This window comes from Saccopteryx bilineata, chromosome 4 (genome assembly GCF_036850765.1).
Source record: "Saccopteryx bilineata isolate mSacBil1 chromosome 4, mSacBil1_pri_phased_curated, whole genome shotgun sequence".
Taxonomy (NCBI): Eukaryota; Metazoa; Chordata; class Mammalia; order Chiroptera; family Emballonuridae; genus Saccopteryx; species Saccopteryx bilineata.
Window position 1 is genome coordinate 27,937,742 of NC_089493.1, and position 22,121 is coordinate 27,959,862.

A 22,121-nucleotide genomic window follows, 5' to 3' on the forward strand; every position below is an offset into this window, starting at 1 on the left:
TTTCTGATTTACTTATTTCACTCCGTATAATGTTATCAAGATCCCACCATTTTGTTGTAAGTGATCCGATGTCATCATTTCTTATGGCTGAATAGTATACCATGGCGTGTATGTGCCACATCTTCTTTATCTAGTCTTCTATTTTTTTTTATGGTGATTAAAGCCTCTAAGCAAACTCTTGGCCAATACAGCAAGAATCCATAAAAGAGTAGTGTCCTTAACATGTTCACCAAGTCCAAGTTGGCCCCAACACCATGCCAAATCCCTGAAAAATGCAACTGGATGTGGACTTTTCCTGGACTCCTGCTCCTTGTGACAGCTCCTAACAGACTGAACTGGAGTTGGGTTATTTTATTTAAAAATGTATTGTATAATAAATATGTATTTTCTGATGGCTTTAGGCGACCCCTATGTTTTGGTCATTCGACCCCCGCTGGGGTCGCGACCCACAGGTTGAGAACCACTGCCCTAGACAAATGTTATAATCCTGTTAATGACTGTGCCATACTGTCATGCTCTCCCCCCACCTGCATGTGATCAACGGTATATAAGCAGCCCCTGAACTATTTTGGGGGCTGCACGATTTGGGCCTGCAAATGCCCTGTGTCAGCCATATGCAGCCAGCATATTAAAATTTCCTCCTTTAATAAAACTCTTCAAAATTTATCTAGACTGGGTGTCTCTATGTAGACTCGATGAAGTGAGGTACGGTGCCTTTCAGAATCTGGGGTGCAGTACTTTATAACTTTTGGGGGCTCATCCGGGATCCGGTGTTTCGCGTCACCGGATAAAGACACCCCGAATCAGACGGATTCTCCACTGAACTGCCCAGCCCCGCTTGAATCTCGAGAAGATGCACACCACCTGACATGTTTTCAGGGCTCCCGGTCTTCCTGTGGGGTCCGGACAGTTCCCTGGTAGACACCCCCAGTTCCCAAATTCAACAATTTGGACAATTCAGCAGAGTAGGTTTGTTGGGGTTAAGAAAACTCGGTGTTCTGTTTGCTTCTTGAATTTGAGGCTTTAGTTCTTTCCACAGGCTTGGGAAGTTCTCATCTATTAATTGTTTGAGTATATTCTCCATTCCATTTTCTCTCTCTTCTCCCTCTGATATACCTATTATTCTTATGTTATTCTTTCTGATGGAGTCAGATAATTCCTGTAGGGCTTTCTCGTTTCTTATTATTTTTGAGTCTCTTTCTTCTTCTCTCTGTTGTGCCTCAAGTTGCTTGTCTTCTATTTCACTTTATTGTATTAAGACGCTTGTTATAGTATTTGTTAACATTAGCTATTTGAATTTTATTGTTAATTGTATGTTTCTCCAGTCTGCCTCAAAATCAGAACATATTAATTCAAATGAATAGATGCCAAACAAAACCAGTGGGGTCTTGGGACCCTTATTACCAAAGGTTTATTCGAAACCAATTAGAAAAAGATTTTGCAAACAGAAAAGAAATAATTAAAAAGCCAAACTTGGAATCTATTATAGAAGGCATAATATCTGAGTATTTAGTTTGTATCCAAGTGAATGCTAAGCAAAATAAGAAAATTATAAAAAACAGGGAAAAATAATTTTCCCAGGTAAACATCTAAAAATAGACTTCAATAAAATAATTGACAAGCCTCACCAGGCAGTGGCGCAGTGGATAGAGCATTGAACTGGGATGCCAAGGACCCAGGTTTGAGACCCTGAGGTCGCCAGCTTGAGCACGGGCTCATCTGGTTTGAGCAAAAGCTCACCAGCTTGGACCCAAGGCCACTGGCTCTAGCAAGGGGTTACTCGGTCTGCTGAAGGCCTGCGGTCAAGGCACATATGAGAAAGCAATCAATGAACAACTAAGGTGTCGCAATGCACAATGAAAAATTAATGATTGATGCTTCTCATCACCGTTTCTGTCTGTCTGTCCCTGTCTATCCACTCTCTGACTCTCTCTGTAAAAAAATAAAAATTAAAAATAAATTAAAAAAATTGACAAATAGATAAAAGCTTTTCCTTCTAGAATAGGACAAAATAACAGTTGTTAGGAAGTTGCTATATAGAATTATTTCCAAATTTAGCTTTCCCATTCTAGTGTTGGACCTGCATTTGTGTCCAGTCTCAAAGCTAGTAGGAAAGGAACCCAATATTAATAAGAAACTAATTTGAAGTTACATTGTGCCCACAGGTGCTAAAAGGTTCGGGCAAATAAGATGCATGAATCAAATCGTAAAGGAAACATAACCACCCCTTCCTTAAGTACTGGCAGGATTTACAGGTTACACAGCAAACTGTTCCAAAGACTGTCCAAGAGGTGCTTCCAACATTACCATGAGATCCAGTACATCACCCAAGGGCTGACTCTCCACACACCATGATCCTGACAATTCCAACTGTTGCTAAGGTAGAAAAATGGCGTGCTCTACTCCAACCACAAACCGAAGGCTGGTTGGTCTATGTATGGCAAATGTTTGAAAAAACTCACTAACGACTCTCTTTAATCAGACTTTGGGAAAAGGGAAACTAGGGTAAAAAAAAAAAAACAACAACTTAGTTGTCACTCAAGGCTAAAAGTTTTAAAATTAAGAGTTCTGACTAAAAGTAAATTATTATAAAAGTCAGTTAATTTTATGTAAGTTGCAAAAGATTTGTGCAGTTTATAAGAAATCACTCAGTAATATTTGTTTCTTTAGTGAACTATATTACTATTAATGCTGCCTATTAAATATCTGTTACATATTATAAATTGATATTAATATTACAGCCTTATGCTTTTAAGTAAAAGATTTGACTTAGGACATAAAGCCAGTGGGGATTGTTGTAAGGTACCAAAAAGCTGCAAATTAATATTGATATTCTGGGAGGAAAGGTCAGGCTTTCCTGTCCCATCCCTTCTTTAGGGAGGGGAGGGAGAGGAATGTAGAAGTCTCCTGACTTACAAAAACAACTAGGGTCATTTGGCTTTAAGTTCTCTGAAAGGATTAAGGTTAACTGAGAAACTTCTTTCTTTTCAATAGGAGGCAGAATTTACATACCACCTTGCACTGATTGTAGTTCCTCCCTTTCCTGGAATCTTGAGAGTAAAATACCTCTAGGCTAGTGAGGTAAGAGGAACCCTGAAATATTTGTAAACATCTTTGATTGTGTTACCTCAAAAGTCTTAATGTTTCTGTGTATCCCCTAGACAAATGTTATAATCCTGTTAATGACTGTGCCATAATGTCATGCTCTCCCTCACCTGCGTGTGATCAACGGTATATAAGCAGCCCCTGAACTATTTCTGGGGCTGCACGATTTGGGCCAGCAGATGCCCATGTCAGCCATATGCAGCCGGCATATTAAAATTTCCTCCTTTAATAAAACTCTTCAAAATTTATCTGGACTGGGTGTCTCTACATGAACTCAATGAAGTGAGGTACGGTGCCTTTCAAAATCTGCGGTGCAGTACTTTATAACACTTTAAGAGAGCTCTGTGACAACCTAAAGAGAAACAACATCCGCATCATAGGGGTTCCTGAAGAAGAAGAGAAAGAACAAGGGATAGAGAGCTTGTTCAATTAAATCATAGCTGAAAACTTCCCTAAATTAATGCAGGAAAAAGTCATACAGGTTCAAGAAGCACAGAAAATTCCATTAAAGAGAAACCCAAAAAAATCTACACCAAGACACATCATAATTAAAATACCAAAGCTAAGAGATAAAGAGAAAATATTAAAAGCTGCTAGAGAAAAAAGGCTATCACCTACAAAGGAGCCCCCATAAGGATGACATCCAACTTCTCAACAGAAACACTTGAGGCAAGAAGGGAATGACAAGACATATTCAAAGTAATGCAGAACAAGAGCCTACAACCAAGACTTCTTTATCCAGCAAAGCTATTGTTTAAAATTCAAGGAGAAATAAAAAGCTTTCCAGACAAAAAAAAAAAACACAAAAAACACATGGAATTCATTATAACCAAACCAGTACTGCAAGAAATGTTAAGGGGCTTGTTGTAAACAGAACAAAGGGGGAAAAGAATATAGTAAAAGAGGAATATAACTTTAAAGAATAAAATAGCAATAAACAACTACATATCAATAACCTTAAATGTAAATGGATTAAATGCTCCAATCAAAAGACAGAGGGTAGCTGAATGGATAAGAAAACAGTACCCCATACATATGCTGTCTACAGGAGATGCACCTCAAAACAAAAGATACATATAGAATGAAAATAAAAGAATGGGAAAAAAATATTACATGCAAATGGAAATGAAAAAAAAGCTGGGGTAGCAATACAATATAGCTGACAAAATAGACTTTAAAACAAAGACTATAGTAAGGGATAAAGAAGGTCACTACATAATAATAAAGGGAGCAATCCAACAGGAAGAGATAACCATTATAAATATCTATGCACCTCATATAGAAGCACCGAAATATATAAAGCAGATTTTGATGGACATAAAGGAAAAGATCAACAGCAATACTATAATAATAGGGGATTTCAATACCCACTAACATCAATGGATAGATCCTCAAGAAAGGATATTAACAAAGAAACAGCAGAATTAAGGGACACACTAGATCTGTGATGGCAAACCGCAGCACCATTTGGTTGCTCCGCTACTGCCCACCATCAAATGCCCACTAGTGGCGGGAGGGTCCAGGTTGACCAGCACTTCAAAAGTGGGTGGTTTTTATAAAAAGGTTCACCATCGCGGCACTAGATCAACTGGATTTAATAGTTATCTTCAGAACCTTCCACCCTAAAGCAGCAGAATATACATTCTTTTCAAGTGCTCATGGTACATTCTCTAGGATAGACCACATATTAGTGCATAAAATGAGTCTCAACAAATTTAAGTAGATTGAAACCATATCAAGCATCTTCTCTGACCACAATGGCATGAAACTAGAAATCAACTACAATAGGAAAACTGAAAAAACACTCAAACACTTGGAAACTAAACAGTGTGTTATTAGACAATGACTGGGTCAACAATGAGATCAAGGAAGAAATAAAAAATTTCCTTGAAACAAATGAAAATGAGCATACAACAACTCAAAATCTGTGGGACACAGCAAAAGCAGTCCTGAGAGGGAAGTTCATAGCATTACAGGCATACCTTAAGAAGCTAGAGAAAGCTCAAATAAACAACTTAGTCCTGCAACTAAAAGAACTAGAAAAAGAACAGCAAGTAAAGCCCAGAGCTAGTAGAAGGGAGGAAATAATAAAGATCAGAGCAGAAATAAATGACATAGAGACTAAAAAAACAATACAGAGGATCAATGAAACCAAGAGCTGGTTCTTTGAAAAAGTAAACAAGATTGATGAACCCTTAGACTCACCAAGAAAAAAAGAGAAAGGACTCAAATAAAATTAGAAATGAGGGTGGAGAAGTAACAACGGACACAGCAGAAATACAAAGGATTGTAAGAAAATATTATGAAGAACTGTATGCCAAAAAATTAGACAACCTAGGTGAAATGGACAAATTCCTTGAAAAATATAATCTTTCAAAAACCAATCTGGAAGAATCAGAAAACCTAAATAGATCTATTACAACAAATGAGATACAAACAGTTATCAAAAAACTCCCAAAAAACAAAAGCCCTGGGCCAGATGGCTTCACAGGCGAATTCTACCAAACATTCAAAGAAGAACTAACTCCTATGCTTCTCAAGCTATTTCAAAAAATTCAAGAGGAGGGAAAACTCCCATGCTCCTTTTATGACACAAGCATAATTCTGATTCCAAAATCAGGCAAAAACAACACAAAGAAAGAAAACTATAGGCCAATATCCCTGATGAATTTAGATGCTAAAATTCTCAACAAAATATTAGCAAACCGGAGCCAGAAATACATGAAAAAAAATCATACACCATGATCAAGTGGGATTTATTTTGGGGAGGCAAGGCTGGTACAATATTTGCAAATCAATCAATGTGATTCATCACATAAACAAAAGGAAGGACAAAAACCACATGATAATATCAATAAATGCAAAAAAGTATTCGATAAAATCCAGCACCCATTTATGATCAAAACTCTCAGTAAAGTGGGAATACACGGAACATACCTCAACATGATAAAGGCCATCTATGACAGGCTCACAGCCAACATCATACTCAATGGGCGAAAGTTAAAAGCAATCTCCTTAAGAACAAGGCAGGGGTGTCCCCTTTCACCACTCCTATTCAATATAGTTTTGGAAGTCCTAGCCACAGCAATCAGACAAGAAAAAGAAATAAAAGGCATACAAATTGGAAAAGAAGAAGTAAAACTATCATTATTTGCTGATGATATGATACTGTACCTAGAAAACCCTAAAGTCGCAGTCAAAAAACTACTGGGCCTGATAAATGAATTCAGAAAGATGGCAGGATATAAAATTAATACTCAGAAATCAGAGGCATTTTTACACACCAACAATGATCTGCCTGAAAAAGAAATGAAGAAAACAATACCCTTCACTATTGCAACAAAAAGAACAAAATACTTAGTAAATTTAACCAAGGAGGTTAAATACTTGTACTCGGAAAATTATAAAACATTGATAAAAGAAACCAAGGAAGATACAAAAAGTGGAAGCATATACCGTGTTCATGGCTAGGAAGTATAAACATCATTAAAATATCCATATTACCCAAAGCAATTTATAAATTCAGTGCAATTCCTATTAAAATACCAAGGACATACTTCAAAGATATAGAACAAATATTCCAAAAATTCGTATGGAACCAAAAAAGATCACAAATAGCCTCAGTAATCTTGAAAAAAAAAGAATAAAGTGGGTGGTATCATACTTCTGGACATCAAGTTATACTACAAGGTCATTGTACTCAGAACAGCTTGGTACAGGCATAAGAACAGGCATATACATAAATGGAACAGAACAGAGAACCCAGAAATAAACCCGTACCTTTATGAACAATTTATATTTGACGAGGGTGGTGACAGCAATTTGGAGTAAAGACAGTCTCTTTAACAAATGGTGTTGGCAAAACTGGTCAACTACCTGGAAAAAAAAATGAAACTAGACCACCAACTCACACCATTCACAAAAACAAAATCAAAATGGATAAAAGACTTAAATGTAAGTCATGAAACCATAAGCATCCTAGAGGAAAACATAGTCAATAAGCTCTCTGACATCACTCGCAGCGATATATTTGCTGATTTATCTCCACGGGCAAGGGAAATAAAAGACAGGATAAACAAATGGGACTATATCAAACTAAAAAGCTTTTGCATAGCTAAAGACAATATGAACAAAATAAAAAGGCAAATGGGAGAATATATTCAACAATATGTCTGATAAGGGGTTAATAACCAAAATTTATAAAGAACTTATAAAACGCACCAGGAAGAAAAACTGTCCAATCAAAAAATGGGCAAAAGAAATGAACAGACACTTCTCCAAAGAGGACATACAGAAGGCCAATAGGCATATGAAAGAATGTTCAACATCACTAATCATTAGAGAAATGCAAATTAAAACCACAATGAGATATCACTTCCGACAAGTAAGAATGGCGCTCATCAACAAAACAGCACAAAGTAAGTGCTGGCGAGGATGTGGAGAAAAGAGAACCCTCCTGCACTGCTGGTAGGAATGCAGACTGCTGAAGCCACTGTGGAAACAGTATGGAGATTCCTCAAAAAATTAAAAATCAAACTGCCTTTTGATCCGGCTATCCTACTTTTAGGAATATATCTGAAGAACACCATATCACTGACTCAAAAGGAGAAATGCACCCCCATGTTTATGGCAGCATTGTTCACAATAGCCAGGATCTGGAAACAGCCCAAGTGTCGGTCAGTGGACGAGTGGATTAAAAAACTGTGGTGGCTTGGTGGATAGAGCGGGGGACCCAGGTTTAAGACCATGAGGTTGCCAGCTTGAGCATTGGCTCATCTGATTTGAGCGAAGCTCACTAGCTTGGACCCAAGGTCGCTGGCTTGAGCAAGGGGTTACTCGGTCTGCTGAAGGCCTGCGGTCAAGGCACATATGAGAAAGCAATCAGTGAACAACTAAGGTGTCGCAATGTGCAACAAAAAACTAATAACTGATGCTTCTCATCTCTCCGTTCCTGTCTGTCTGTCCCTGTCTATCCCTCTCTCTGACTCTCTCTCTGTCTTTGTAAAAAAAAAAAAAAAAAAAAAAAGCTGTGGTACATATACACAATGGAATACTATGGGGCCATGAAAAAGAAGGAAATATTAATTTTTGCGACAACATGGATGGAACTGAAAACTATTATGTTAAGTGAAATAAGCCAGGCAGAGAAAGAAAAATATCATATGACTTCACTCATATGAGGAATCCGACGAACAATATGAACTGAAGAGCAGAACAGAGACAGAGGCAGGATCAAAGGGACCAGAGGAAAAGAGGACAGAGGGAAAGGGGATGATAGGGTGATAGGATGGGACAAGAGCAGAAAAGCAAATCCTGGAGGGAAGGGGGGAGGGCGTTACAGGGAGAGGGACAGGAAGGATGTACTGGGGAACATGGGAGACATTAGAATCTATGTAAACACAATAAATTAATAATTAAAAATAAAGAAAACAAATGAAACATCTCACATTTTTTAATGTGTCACTGCAAAATTGGAATAGTTTGATTGAGCTTATGTACAGATCTAACAGAAAACACTTCCTCTTCAGCACTATAGAAGATACTGGGGAAGATGAAGACTTGGAACAGAAGATAAAAAAAGTTAATAAAATGTGATGCTTGCCCTCAAGGAGCTCATTATCTAAAGAGACAGAACATACTCCTCACTAACCATAAAAATGACCAATATGACTAATATTTCTGAACATTTATATGTATCAGGCACTATTCTCAGTCTTTATATATACTAGCTCATTTATTATTCACAATAGTAATGAAGTAGGTAATCATTATTATAATCCAAGATAGTCTGTTATAAATGTTTGTAAAGAAGGAATTATAATAATTATGGTGAGAAGTCTAGAGAGAAAACCGACATTTAAACTTGGCATTCTTAATATTATTTTGTTTTTTATAGGATTTTCCTGTTAGAGGAAGGGGCTGTTCTCAATGAAAAGCATTGCATTAACAAGTGCACAGTAAAAAAAAAAATAACGTGTTTGGGTAAAAGGGTGGTACGAGCTTTTAGATGGTATCAAGGCATTTGGTCTTTACTTGGCAAAGGGAAGCTATTAAAGGTCACAGATCTGGAGAAATGATAATGAGAATAATATTTTTAGAAAGAAAACTCTAGTATCAGTGCTAAAGGTCAACGGAAGAGCAGAAAGAGACAAAGAGATCAGTTAAGAGGTTATAACAAAAGTCGTAAGGCAGTGTTTTTCAAATTGTGTGTGAAATCAACTTGGTGGGTAGTGACAAGCATTTAAAAAAATAAAATCAAATTTATCTATACTGAATCATGAAGAATTGGAAAATCTAAATAGACTAATAAACAGTGATGAAATCGAAACAACCATCCAAAACTTCTCCAAAAATAAAAGTCCAGGATCAGATGCCTTCACTAGTAAATTCTACCAAACATTCAAAGTAGAGTTGATACCTGTCTTTCTCAAACTCTTCAAAAAATTGAAGAGGTGGCCCTGGCCGGTTGGCTCAGTGGTAGAGTGTCGGCCTGGCGTGCAGAAGTCCCGGGTTGGATTCCCGGCCAGGGCACACAGGAGAAGCGCCCATCTGCTTCTCCACCCCTCCCCCCTATCCTTCCTTTCTGTCTCTCTCTTCCCCTCCCGCAGCCGAGGCTCCACTGGAGCAAAGATGGCCAGGGCGCTGGGGATGGCTCCTTGGCCTCTGCCCCAGGTGCTAGAGTGGCTCTGGTTGCAACAGAACAACGCCCAGGAGGGGCAGAGCATCGCCCCCTGGTGGGCAGAGCGTCGCCCCCTGGTGGGCGTGCCGGGTGGATCCCGGTCGGGCGCGTGCGGGAGTCTGTCTGTCTCTCCCCGTTTCCGGCTTCAGAAAAATACAGAAAAAAAAAAAAATTGAAGAGGCAATATTTCCCAATTTATTTTTTAATTTTTTTGTGTGTGTGTGGGAAGTCAGAGAGAGGGACAGATAGGGACAGACAGATAGGAAGGGAGAGAGATGAGAAACATCAATTCTTCATTGCGGTTCCTTAGTTGTTCATTGATTGCTTTCTCATATGTGCCTTGACCGGGGGACGGCTACAGCAGACCGAGTGACCCCTTGCTCAAGCCAGCAACCTTGGGTTCAAGCTAGTGAGCCTTGCTCAAACCAGATGAGCTCGCGTGCTCAAGCTGGCAACCTCGGGGTCTCGAACTTGGGTCCTCCACATCCCAGTTCGACGCTCTATCCACTGTGCCACTGCCTGGTGAGGCAATATTTCCTAACATTTTATGAGGCCAACATAACCCTCATATCAAATCCTGGCAAGGATAACACAAAAAAAGAAAACTGTAGACCAATATCTCTGATGAATACAGATGTAAAAAGCTTAAAATATTAACAAATCAAATATATTTTTAAAATAATACATGATAATCAAGTGAGACTCATTTCAGGGGCACAAGGATTATGCAAATTGAATAATATAATACATCACATTAACAAAACAGAGGATAAAAATCATATGATCCTATCAATAGATGCAGGAAAAGCATTTGATAAGATACAACATCGATTTATGATTAAAACACTCAAAATAGAAGGAAAGTAACAACATAATAAAGGTCATATATGACAAACTCTCAGGCAATATCATACTCAATGGCAAAAAATTGAAAGCTTTTCCTCTCAATCAGGAAAATGACTAGGATGCCCACTCTCACCACTCTTATTCAACATAGTTCTGGAATTCCAAGACAGAGTAATCAGGCAAGAGAAAGAATTAAAAGGCATCTAAATTGGGAATGAAGAAGTAAAAGTGTCACTTTTTGCAGATGACATGATCTTTTTTTTTTTTTTCTTTTCTTTTCATTTTTCTGAAGCTGGAAATAGGGAAAGACAGTCAGACAGACTCCCGCATGCGCCCGACCGGGATCCACCCGGCACGCCCACCAGGGGCGAAGCTCTGCCCACCAGGGGGCGATGCTCTGCCCATCCTGGGCGTCGCCATGTTGCGACCAGAGCCACTCTAGCGCCTGGGGCAGAGGCCACAGAGCCATCCCCAGCGCCCGGGCCATCTTTGCTCCTATGGAGCCTTGGCTGCGGGAGGAGACGAGAGAGACAGAGAGGAAAGCGCGGCGGAGGGGTGGAGAAGCAAATGGGCGCTTCTCCTGTGTGCCCTGGCCGGGAATCGAACCCGGGTCCTCCGCACGCTAGGCCGACGCTCTACCGCTGAGCCAACCGGCCAGGGCCTGACATGATCTTTTAAAAATTATTTTTATTGCCTGACCAGGCAGTGGCGCAGTGGATAGAGCGTCGGACTCGGATGCGGAGGACCCAGTTTCGAGACTCCGAGGTTGCCAGCTTGAGCAAAAAAAAAAAAAAAAGAGCTCACCAGCTTGGACACAAGGTCGCTGCCTCGAGCAAGGGGTTGCTTGGTCTGCTGAAGGCCCGTGGTCAAGGCACATATGAGAAGGCAATCAATGAACAACTAGGGTGTTGCAACAAAAAACTGATGATTGATGCTTCTCATCTCTCTCCATTCCTGTCTGTCTGTCCCTCTCTCTGACTCGCTGTCTCTGAGTGTAAAAAAAAAAAAAAAAAAAGAAAAAAAAGGCCCTGGCCGGTTGGCTCAGCGGTAGAGCATCAGCCTGGCGTGCGGGGGACCCGGGTTCGATTCCCGGCCAGGGCACATAGGAGAAGCGCCCATTTGCTTCTCCACCCCCCCTTCCTTCCTCTCTGTCTCTCTCTTCCCCTCCCGCAGCCAAGGCTCCATTGGAGCAAAGATGGCTTGGGCGCTGGGGATGGCTCCTTGGCCTCTGCCCCAGGCGCTAGAGTGGCTCTGGTCGCGGCAGAGCGATGCCCCGGAGAGGCAGAGCATCGCCCCCTGGTGGGCAGAGCGTCGCCCCTGGTGGGCGAGCCGGGTGGATCCCGGTCGGGCGCATGCGGGAGTCTGTCTGACTGTCTCTCCCCGTTTCCAGCTTCAGAAAAATACAAATAAATAAATAAATAAAAAATAAATAAAAAAAAATTTTTTTAATTATTATTATTTTTTAAAATTAATTTATTTTTTACAGAGACAGAGAATGAGTCAGAGAGAGGGATAGACAGGGACAGACAGACAGGAATGGAGAGAGATAAGCATCAATCGTTAGTTTTTCATTGCATGATGCAACACCTTAGTTGTTCATTGATTGCTTTCTCATATGTGCCTTGACCGCGGGCCTTCAGCAGACCGAGTAACTCCTTGCTGGAGCCAGCGATCTTGGGCTCAAGCTGGTGGAATTTTGCTCAAACCAGATGAGCCCGTGCTCAAGCTGGCGACCTCAAGGTCTCGAACCTGGGTCCTATGCATCCCAGTCCGACGGCTCTATCCACTGCGCCACTGCTTGGTCAGGCAAAAAAAAATTATTTTTATTTATTCATTTTAGAGAAGAGAGACAGAGAGGGAAATAGAGAGATAGAGATAGATAGATAGATAGATAGATAGATAGAGAAGGTGGGGAGGAATAGGAAGCATCAACTCCCATATGTACCTTGACCAGGCAAGCCCAGGGTTTTGAACCTGTGACCTCAGTGTTCCAGGTCAACACTTGATTCCCTGCGCCACCACAGGTCAAGCCTGACATGATTCTTTATATAGAAAATCCTAAAGACTCTACCAAAAAACTATTAGAAATAAACAAATACAGTTAAGTTGAAGGATACACAATCAATGTACAAAAATTCACTGCTTTCCTATATACTAACAATAAAACTTCAGAAAAAGAAATGAAAAAAAAAATCAATTCCTTTTGCAACTGCAACCTAAAGAATAAAATACCTAGGAGTGGCCGGGGCTGGTTGGCTCAGAGGTAGAGCATCAACCCGGTGTGGGGAAGACCCAGGTTCGATTCCTGGTCAGGGTGCACAGGAGAAGTGGCAATCTGTTTCTCCACCCCTCCCTCCCTCTCTCTCTCTCTCTCTCTCTCTCCCTCCCTCCCTCCCACCTTCCCCACAGCCACAGCTCCAACGGTTTGAGCAAGTTGGCCCTGGGCACTGAGGATGGCTCCATGGCCTCGCCTCAGGCTCAGAAACAGCTTGGTTGCAGAGCAAAGGAGCAGCGGCCCCAGATGGGCAGAGCATCGCCCTGCAGGGGGCTTGCCAGGTGGATCCCAGTCTGGGTGGATGCAGAAGTCTGTCTCTCTGCCTCCCTGTCTCTCACTTAAAAACAAAACAAAAGAAAACAAAACAAAAAACTAGGGGTGAACTCAACAAAGAACGTGAAGGACCTTATATACTGAAAACTATAAAGCATTATTAAAAGAGAATGAAAAAGCCCTGGTCGGTTGGCTCAGCGGTAGAGCGTCGGCTTGGAGTGCGGGGGACCCGGGTTTGATTCTCGGCCAGGGCACATAGGAGAAGCGCCCATTTGCTTCTCCACCCCCCCCTTCCTCTCTGTCTCTCTCTTCCCCTCCCGCAAAGATGGAGGGGAAGATGGCCCGGGCGCTGGGGATGGCTCCTTGGCCTCTGCCCCAGGCGCTAAAGTGGCTCTGGTCGCGGCAGAGCGACGCCCCAGAGGGGCAGAGCATCGCCCCCTGGTGGGCAGAGCGTAGCCCCTGGTGGGCGTGCCGGGTGGATCCCGGTCGGGCGCATGCGGGAGTCTGTCTGACTGTCTCTCCCCATTTCCAGCTTCAGAAAAATACAAAAAAAAAAAGAGACTGAAAAAGACACTGAAATAAAAACATAGCCTGACCAAGTGATAGTGCAGTGGATAGAGCTGAGGACCCAGGTTCAAATCCCTGAGGTTTCAGGCTTAAGTGCAGGTTCATCCAGCTTGAGTACAGGGTCACCAGCTTGAGCACAGGATCACAGACATGACCCCATGGTCGCTGGCTTGGGCCCAAAGGTCACTGGCTTAAAGCCCAAGATCATTGGCTTGAACAGGGGTCACTGGCTCAGCTAAAGCTGCCACCCCCATCAAGGCATGTATGAGAAAGCGATTAATGAATAACTAAAGTACCACAACTACTAATTGATGCTTCTCATCTCTCTTCCTTCCTGTCTGTCCCCCTCGCTCTCTCACTCTCTCTCACTAAAAAAAAAGAAAAAAAAAAGATATTCCATGTTCATGGATCAGAAGACTGAACATAATTAAAATGGCCATATTACCCAAAGCAATAAACAGATTAAATGCAATCCCCATCAAAATCACATAATTTTTTAAAGAAATAGAAAAAAGTCATCAGATTTGTATGAAACCACGAAAGACTTGAATAGTCAGAGCAATCCTGAGAAAAAAAATCAAAGCTGGAGATAATCACACTACTTGACTTCAAATTTTATACTACAGAGTTATGATAATCAAAACAGCATGGTACTGTCAGAAAAGCAGACCACTGAAACAGAACTGAAAGCCTAGAAATAAAACTGATGTATATGGGCAAATAATTTTTTTTTAATTTATTCATTTTTTAGAGAGGAGAGAGAGACAGAGACAGAGAGAAGGGGGAGGAGCTGGAAGCATCAACTCCCATATGTGCCTTGACCAGGCAAGCCCAGGGCTTTGAACCGGCGACCTCAGCATTTCCAGGTCAATGCTTTATCCACTGCACCACCACAAGTCAGGCTGGGCAAATAATTTTTAACAAAGTAGCCAAAATCACACGATGGAGAAAAGAAAGCCTCAATAAATGGTGCTGGGAAAGTTGGGAAGCCACTTGCAAAGAATAAAACTAGACTACAGTTTGTCCCTATGTACAACAGTTAACTCAAAATAGATCAAAGACCTAAATATATGATCTGAAACAATAAATTACATAGAATAAAACAAAGGTACTACTAAACTTATGGACCTTAATATTAGAGGACATTTTATAAATTTGACCTCAAAGCCAAGGGAAGTAAAGGTGAAAATAAGTGAATGGGACTATATAAAATTAAAAAGCTTCTGTGCAGCAAAATAAACTGCCAACAAAACAAAAAGGCAACCAACAGAATCATAGATAATATTTGCAACCAACAGTTCTGATTTGGAGTTAATATCCAAAATAGATAAAGAACTCACACAACTCAATACCAAACAAACCAATTAAAAAATGGGCAGAGGGCCTGACCAGGCGGTGGCGCAGTGGATAGAGCGTCGGACTGGGATGCGGAAGTACCCAGGTTCGAGACTCCGAGGTCGCGCGCGGGCTCATCTGGCTTGAGCAAAGAGCTCGCCAGCTTGGACCCAAGGTCGCTGGCTCCAGCAAGGGGTTACTCGGTCTGCTGAAGGCCCACGGTCAAGGCACATGTGAGAAAGCAATCAATGAACAACTAAGAAGTTGCAATGCGCAACGAGAAACTGATGATTGATGCTTCTCATCTCTCTCTGTTCCTGTCTGTCTGTCCCTGTCTATCTCTGCCTCTGTAAAAAAAAAAAAAAAAAATGGGCAGAGGATCTGAACAGACACCTCTCCCAAGAAGACATACAAATGGTCAACGGATATATGAAAAAATGAAATGACTTCACTCCGTATTAGGGAAATGCAAATCAAAATTACAATGAGATACCACCTCACAAACAATGAATGGCCATTATCAATAAGACAGGTAACAACAGGTGTTGGAGAGGCTGTGGAGAAAAAGGAACCCTCATTGACTGCTGGTGGGAATGTAAATTGGTGCAGCCACGGAACAGTATTGCAGTTCCTCAAAAAATTAAGAATACAGATACCATATGACCTGGCAATCCCTCTTCTAAGTATCTACCCAAAAAACTAAAAAAACAAAAACAAAACATTTATTTGCAAAGATATAAGCTCCCCTATGTTCACTGAATCATTATTCACAGTGGCCAAGACAAACCAAAGTGTACTTCCATAGAGGATTAGATAAAGAAAATATGTTACATTTATACTATGGAATACTATTCAGCCATAAGAAAAAACGAAATACTGCCATTTATGACAACATGGATGAATCTTGAGAATATTATGCTGAGTGAAATAAGTCAGTCAGAAAAGGCTAAGAATCTTATGATTTCACTCATAGGTGGGATATAAAACTGGAATTCATAGACACAGATGACAGTGTGGTGGTTATCAGAGGGAAAAGGGTGGAGGGCTAGTAAAGGGTAAATGGGTTCCAAATATAAGGGGATGGAAGATTATTTTACTTTAGGTGGTGGGCACACAATGCAATATACAGATCACGTATCATAGAAATGTACACTTTAATCTCTTAAAAAACAGAATTAAGAAATAACCTAACTCTACAATAGTGGAATGTATGTATGGATGGTAGCTTCACCATATGAGCTAACACAATTCATTCATTAAAATTAGTGTTTTAAAGAATTTTTAATATCTTACAACACTGTTTGCCATAATATATGTGTGTATACAATTATATATATATTATATATAATTAAATATATATAATTAAAATATTTATAATAATACTCTATACAATCTGAGTTTAGGGAAAATATACATTCATAAAGGAAATTAACTTGATTAAAATATTTAAAAAGTATAAAAAAACTTTACACTGAAACTTATGCTATAAGGGTAAATATTATTTAATCAACATTTTTCCAATTCATATGTGTATGTGTATATTTGATAGGTGTAGTCATATGAATACTATATATGTACTCATAAATTCAAATGTGTTTCTTACTATGGAAAATGGTAAAAAATGTTTGATAAGCACCATCTAAGGTGAAATAATTAGAGTCTAAATTAAAGCTGCAGCTCCTGGAAATGAAAAAGCAACATATTATTTGACAGATCTTTCAAAGAGTTGAGTTAACAGGATTGAGTGATGAACTTGAACACAGGACTTGAGGAAAGTAAAGGGGGAGTATGGTAGGCTAAGTCATGGTTCACCAAAAGATACGTACATCCTAATCCCTGGAACCTGTGAATATTGCCTTATATGGAGAATAAGTATGGTACTTTGCAGATGTAAGTTAGGGATCTTAAGATAGGGAGAGTACCCTCAATTATCCAGGTGTTTCCTGAATGCAATCACATGTATCCTCAAAAGAGAAAGAACTGATACAGACAAAAGAGGAGAAAGCACTATGACCACAGTGGCAAGGAATAAAGCAGCCATGAGAATTTTGAAGAGGCAGAGAAAAGATTCTCCTGTAAGCCTCCAGGGGGAGTGCTGCTCTGTCAAAACCTTGATTTAGGCCCAGTGAAACTGATTTCAGACTTCTGGCTTCCAGGACTGTGAGGGAATAAATTTCTGTTGTTTTAAGCCATCAAGTTTTAGCAACCATAGGAAACTAGCACAGGAGTCAGAGGCCTTGGCAACTAGGTAGGTAGCAATGCCATTAACAAAGAGAAGGAGTACAGGAAAAACAAGAATGGTGAGAAATTAAATTTAAATATAATATGAAACACAAGACAAATCTGAACAAAAAATATATAATAAAAATTCTGTTTTTTTATTTAAGATATCTTAATTCTAACTGTATAAAAGCTTTAAAATAGCTTTAAAATGTTCAGGTCTTGGCCCTGGCCGGTTGGCTCAGTGGTAGAGCGTCGGCCTGGCATGCGGAAGTCCTGGGTTGGATTCCCGGCCAGGGCACACAGGAGAGGTGCCCATCTGCTTCTCCACCCCTCCCCCTCTTCTTCCTCTCTGTCTCTCTCTTCCCCTCCCGCAGCCGAGGCTCCACTGGAGCAAAAGATGGCCCGGGCGCTGGGGATGGCTCCTCGGCCTCTGCCCCAGGCGCTAGAGTGGCTCTGGTCACGACAGAGCGACGCCCTGGATGGGTAGAGCATCGCCCCCTGGTGGGCGTGCCGGGTGGATCCCGGTAGGGCACATGCGGGAATCTGTCTGACGGCCTCCCTGTTTCCAGCTTCAGAAAAATGCAAAAAAAAAAAAAAATGTTCAGGTCTTATGTATCTGTAACTTTCTTTGGATAATCAAACTTAAGACACATGATTAATATATTCTCTCTGTTATCTGACAATTACTGTGGTTAAAACAGGTGCCAGCTTCTGGGATTACGTAGTGTCTCTGGAATGTTTACTCCAATAACTAGAAAACCTGCCTGACCAGGCGGCGCAGTGGATAGAGCATTGGACTGGGATGTGGAGAACCCAGGTTCAAGACCCTGAGGTCGCCAGCTTGAGCACAGGCTCATCTGGTTTGAGCAAGGCTCACTAGCTTGAGCCCAAGGTCGCTGGCTCGAGCAAGGGGTCACTCGGTCTGTTGTAGCTCCCTGGTCAAGGCACATGTGAGAGATCAATCAATGAACAACTAAGGAACCGCAAAAAAGAACTGATGTTTCTCATCTCTCTCCCTTCCTGTCTATCTGTCCCTATCTACCCCTCTCTCTGACTCTGTCTCTGCCACTAAATAAATAAATAAATAAATAAATAAATAAATAGAAAACCCAAGAACCATCTAGTATTGTGGATCACTTACTTAAGCCATTCAGGTTGGCAATTTTTTCAATGCAGTTTGTAGACAGTGAAAGCTTCCTTAAAGAGAAAAAGGAAAACTTGAATTAATATGGGAAAAGTTTAAATGGTGTATCAGAAATTACTTCTCCAGTGCCCACAGGAGATATTTGGTCATATTTCCTTTTGATACTGAATTATTTTTTCCCCTTCAGATATGGCATGCATTCCTTCATTTTGAAATCTTTATAGTTTTTTGTGATTACAAAAGTTAATATAATACATACACATAGTAGAAAATTCAAAAGAAACCTTTTTGAGAGCAATTTGGTGTTACCTATTAAATATTTTAATGCATGAATTCTTTGACCCCGTAATTCATTTCTAGAATATACATTCTATTGAAATATAAAGCAAATACCGAGTTATATGAACTAGATTATTGACTGTATTATTATAATAGCAAGAAAAAGAGGAGGAGGCCCTGGCCGGCTGGCTCAGTGGTAGAGCATCGGCCTGGCGTGCAGAAGTCCCGGGTTTGATTCCCGGCCAGGGCACACAGGAGAAGCGCCCATCTGCTTCTCCATCCCTCCCCCTCTCCTTCCTCTCTGTCTCTCTCTTCCCCTCCCACAGCCGAGGCTCCATTGGAGCAAAGATGGCCCAGGCGCTGGAGATGGCTCCTTGGCCTCTGCCCCAGGCGCTAGAGTGGCTCTGGTCACAACAGAGCGACGCACTGGAGGGGCAGAGCATTGCCCCCTGGTGGGCATAGCGTCGCCCCCTTGTGGGCGTGCCGGGTGGATCCCTGTCGGGCGCATGCGGGAGTCTAACTGTCTCTCCCCGTTTCTAGCTTCAGAAAAATACAAAAAAAAAAAAAGAGGAGGAAAGTCTATAAACATCCATCATCTGAGGAATAATACTACGCTATAGCCCCAATGAGATTGTGCTATAGTTGCCAACTTGAGAAGATGTCCATGATTTATAGTTAACTTTAAAAACCATCTTATATGATCCCTTTTTGTAAAAAGCAGAACTACATATATGCATGTATGGAAATATTTTCTCATGTGTTAAATCACTCAGATATGTACATTGTAAGAAATCATATGTAATCCTAGCTACCCTACACATTCCTCCAGAGATAACTACTTTTAATAGTTCATATATATTTATCTAGATTTTTCTATACATACTTTAATTATATAAAAACAAACTTTTAAAGGGAGCATAATTACACATTTTTAGTCTTTTTTTCTTGAAAAAATGTTTAATATTTTAGTAAATGTCATGCAAAAAATATGAAAACTAAATTTATTGAACACTTAATGCATGCCTATTATTCTTCTAATTCCTTTACATGTATTAACTATTTTAACCATCAGAACAAACCTGTGAAATAAGTATTATTATTATCCATATTTTACAAATGAAGAACTAAGGTACTATAAAGATATTAAATAATTTGGCTAATATTACATACCTGGAAAGTGGCAGAGCCAAAATTAAAACCCCAAAAATTTGACTCTAGAACACATGATCATAACCTTTCTGATTTTACTTGAAGAGGAATAATTGATTTTTTTACTTGAAATAGCAAAGTCAATTACTGTACAGTGTAAATTACTAATCAAATCTGCCTATTTTCTAGTCATCTCCCACACCCGAGAACTATTAGTGAAAAACTGAGTTCCTGAAATCTGGGAATATGGTGGAGGAAAAATTCTGTTATTTAGACAACTAGAAGGATGAATAAAGACAAGAACTTACTCGCAATTAGCAAGCATGGACAAGGATGCATCCATCTTCTCTATAGGGGGAATCTGGGCATAAAGCTTTATCTCTTTGGCTTCAGATGGCTTCTGACTGGTTTTCTCTTCCTGTGATAAAAATAAATTTAGAAGAAAATGATCCCTGATTGTAATGTGGAGTTAAAGGAGGCCAGAATTTCCCAAGACTTTTCAATCTTTATTTCAAAACAATTATTAGAATTTAGTAAATCCATGCATTCTTTATGGTTCCTCTGTTCGTTTTGTTTTGTATTGAGAGAGGCAGGGAGAGGAGACAGGACATCGAGCTTCTCCTATATGTGCCCTAACTGGGGAATCGAACCAGCAACTTCTGTGCTCTGGGACTAGCTCCAACCAACCAAACTATTTGGCCAGGGCTAATTATTTTTTACTGATTCATTTTTAGAGAGAGAGAGGAAGGGAGAGAAAGGGGAGGGGGGAAGGGAAGCATTCATTTGTTGTTCCACTCAGTCATTCATTGGTTGCTTCCATGTGCCCTGACCAGGGATCCAATCCACAACCTTGTCACTTCTAGATAACACTCTTAACCAACTGAGCTAACTGGCCAGGGTCCAGTTCACTTATTGACCTTTAATATTGATTCTGATAACCAGGCTTCTACATGACCAACTAAGATAATTCATTATTAAGTCCTAACCAAATAGAAAAAAATGAGAAAAGAATACAACCAATTTCTGTAATATTTAAAAACCCTTAAGAACCTGTCAATTAATAAACAAAAGCAGGCCCTGGCCGCTTTGCTCAGAGTTATAGTGTAAGCCCTGCATGTGAATATCCCAGGTTCAATTCTTGGTCAGGACACACAGAAGAAGCAACCATCTGCTTCCCCACCCCTCCTTTTCCCCCTTTTCCTGTTTTTCTCTCTTCTCCTCCCACAGCCGTAGTTCAATTAGTTCGAGAACATTGGCCCTAGGTGCTGAGGATAGCTCTGTGGCGCTTCCCCCTCAGGTGCTAAAAATAGCTTGATTGTGAGCATGATCCCAGATGGGCAAAGCACTGGCCCCAGACAGGGGTTGCTGGGTGGATTCCAGTTGGGGTGAATGCAGAGTCTGTCTTTTTCTCTCCCCTCCTCTCACTTGGAAAAAAGAAAAAGAAAAAATAAAGAAATAAAAATAAACAAAAGAAAATGCAACAACAAAAACATTTTCCTGGGAAGAATTACTTGTCCCTAAATAACCTTTTTTTTTTTTTCTTAACTGAGAAGTGGGAGACAGAGAGACAGTCTCCTGCATACGCTGCCCCCAGGATCCACCCCACCAGCCTCCTACTTGGGGATGCTCTGCCCATCTGGTGTGTTACTTGTCAGCAACCAAGCTGTTTTAGTGCCTGAGGCAAGGCCATGGAGCCATCCTCAGTGCCCAGGGCCAACTTGCTCCAATGGAGCCATGACTGCAGCAGGGGAAGAAAGAGATAGAGAAAGAGAGAGGAGGGAGAGGGGGAAGGGTGGAGAAGCAGATGGGTGCTTCTCTTGTGTGCCCTGACTGGAATTGAACCCCCGACATCCACATTCTGGGCCAATGCTCTACCACTGAGCCAACCAGCCAGGGTGTAAAGAATCTTTTTTAAATATTAGATTCAGACCTGTAGGATCAACTGTTTTGTCATCTCATCTTTCTTTCTCCTTACACAATTCAGACTGAGATAGAACCCAAAAATACCAAAAATTCTGGAAGATATTCTTTTTTAAAAGTTCTACCACATTGCTTTTATTGTATTTTAAATGTTTATTGATTTTAGAGAAAAGAAGGGAGAGAGCGAGAGAGAGAGAGACAGGAACATTGATCTATTCTTGTATGTGCCCTCACCAGGGATCAAATCGGAAACCTCTGTGCTTTGGGATAATGCTTTAACCAACTGAGCTATCCGGCTAGGGTGGAAGATATTCTCTTTACAACAT

General features: G+C 40.6%; 1 protein-coding gene across 2 annotated transcripts in view; it reads right to left on the bottom strand.

Moving 5' to 3' along the window:
• Positions 1–22,121, bottom strand: part of DNAL1 (dynein axonemal light chain 1) — a 60,407-nt gene that overhangs the window by 29,090 nt on the left and 9,196 nt on the right. For both annotated transcript variants that reach the window (XR_010731336.1, XM_066277183.1), the window contains exons 3-4: positions 20,184–20,293; positions 18,445–18,500 (exon numbers count right to left, since the gene is read on the bottom strand). Coding sequence is in view for 1 of the 2 variants with exons in the window: in XM_066277183.1 (XP_066133280.1) it covers positions 18,445–18,500; positions 20,184–20,293 (166 nt within the window). In the remaining variant the exon portion in view is untranslated. The remainder of the gene's footprint in view (positions 1–18,444; positions 18,501–20,183; positions 20,294–22,121) is intronic.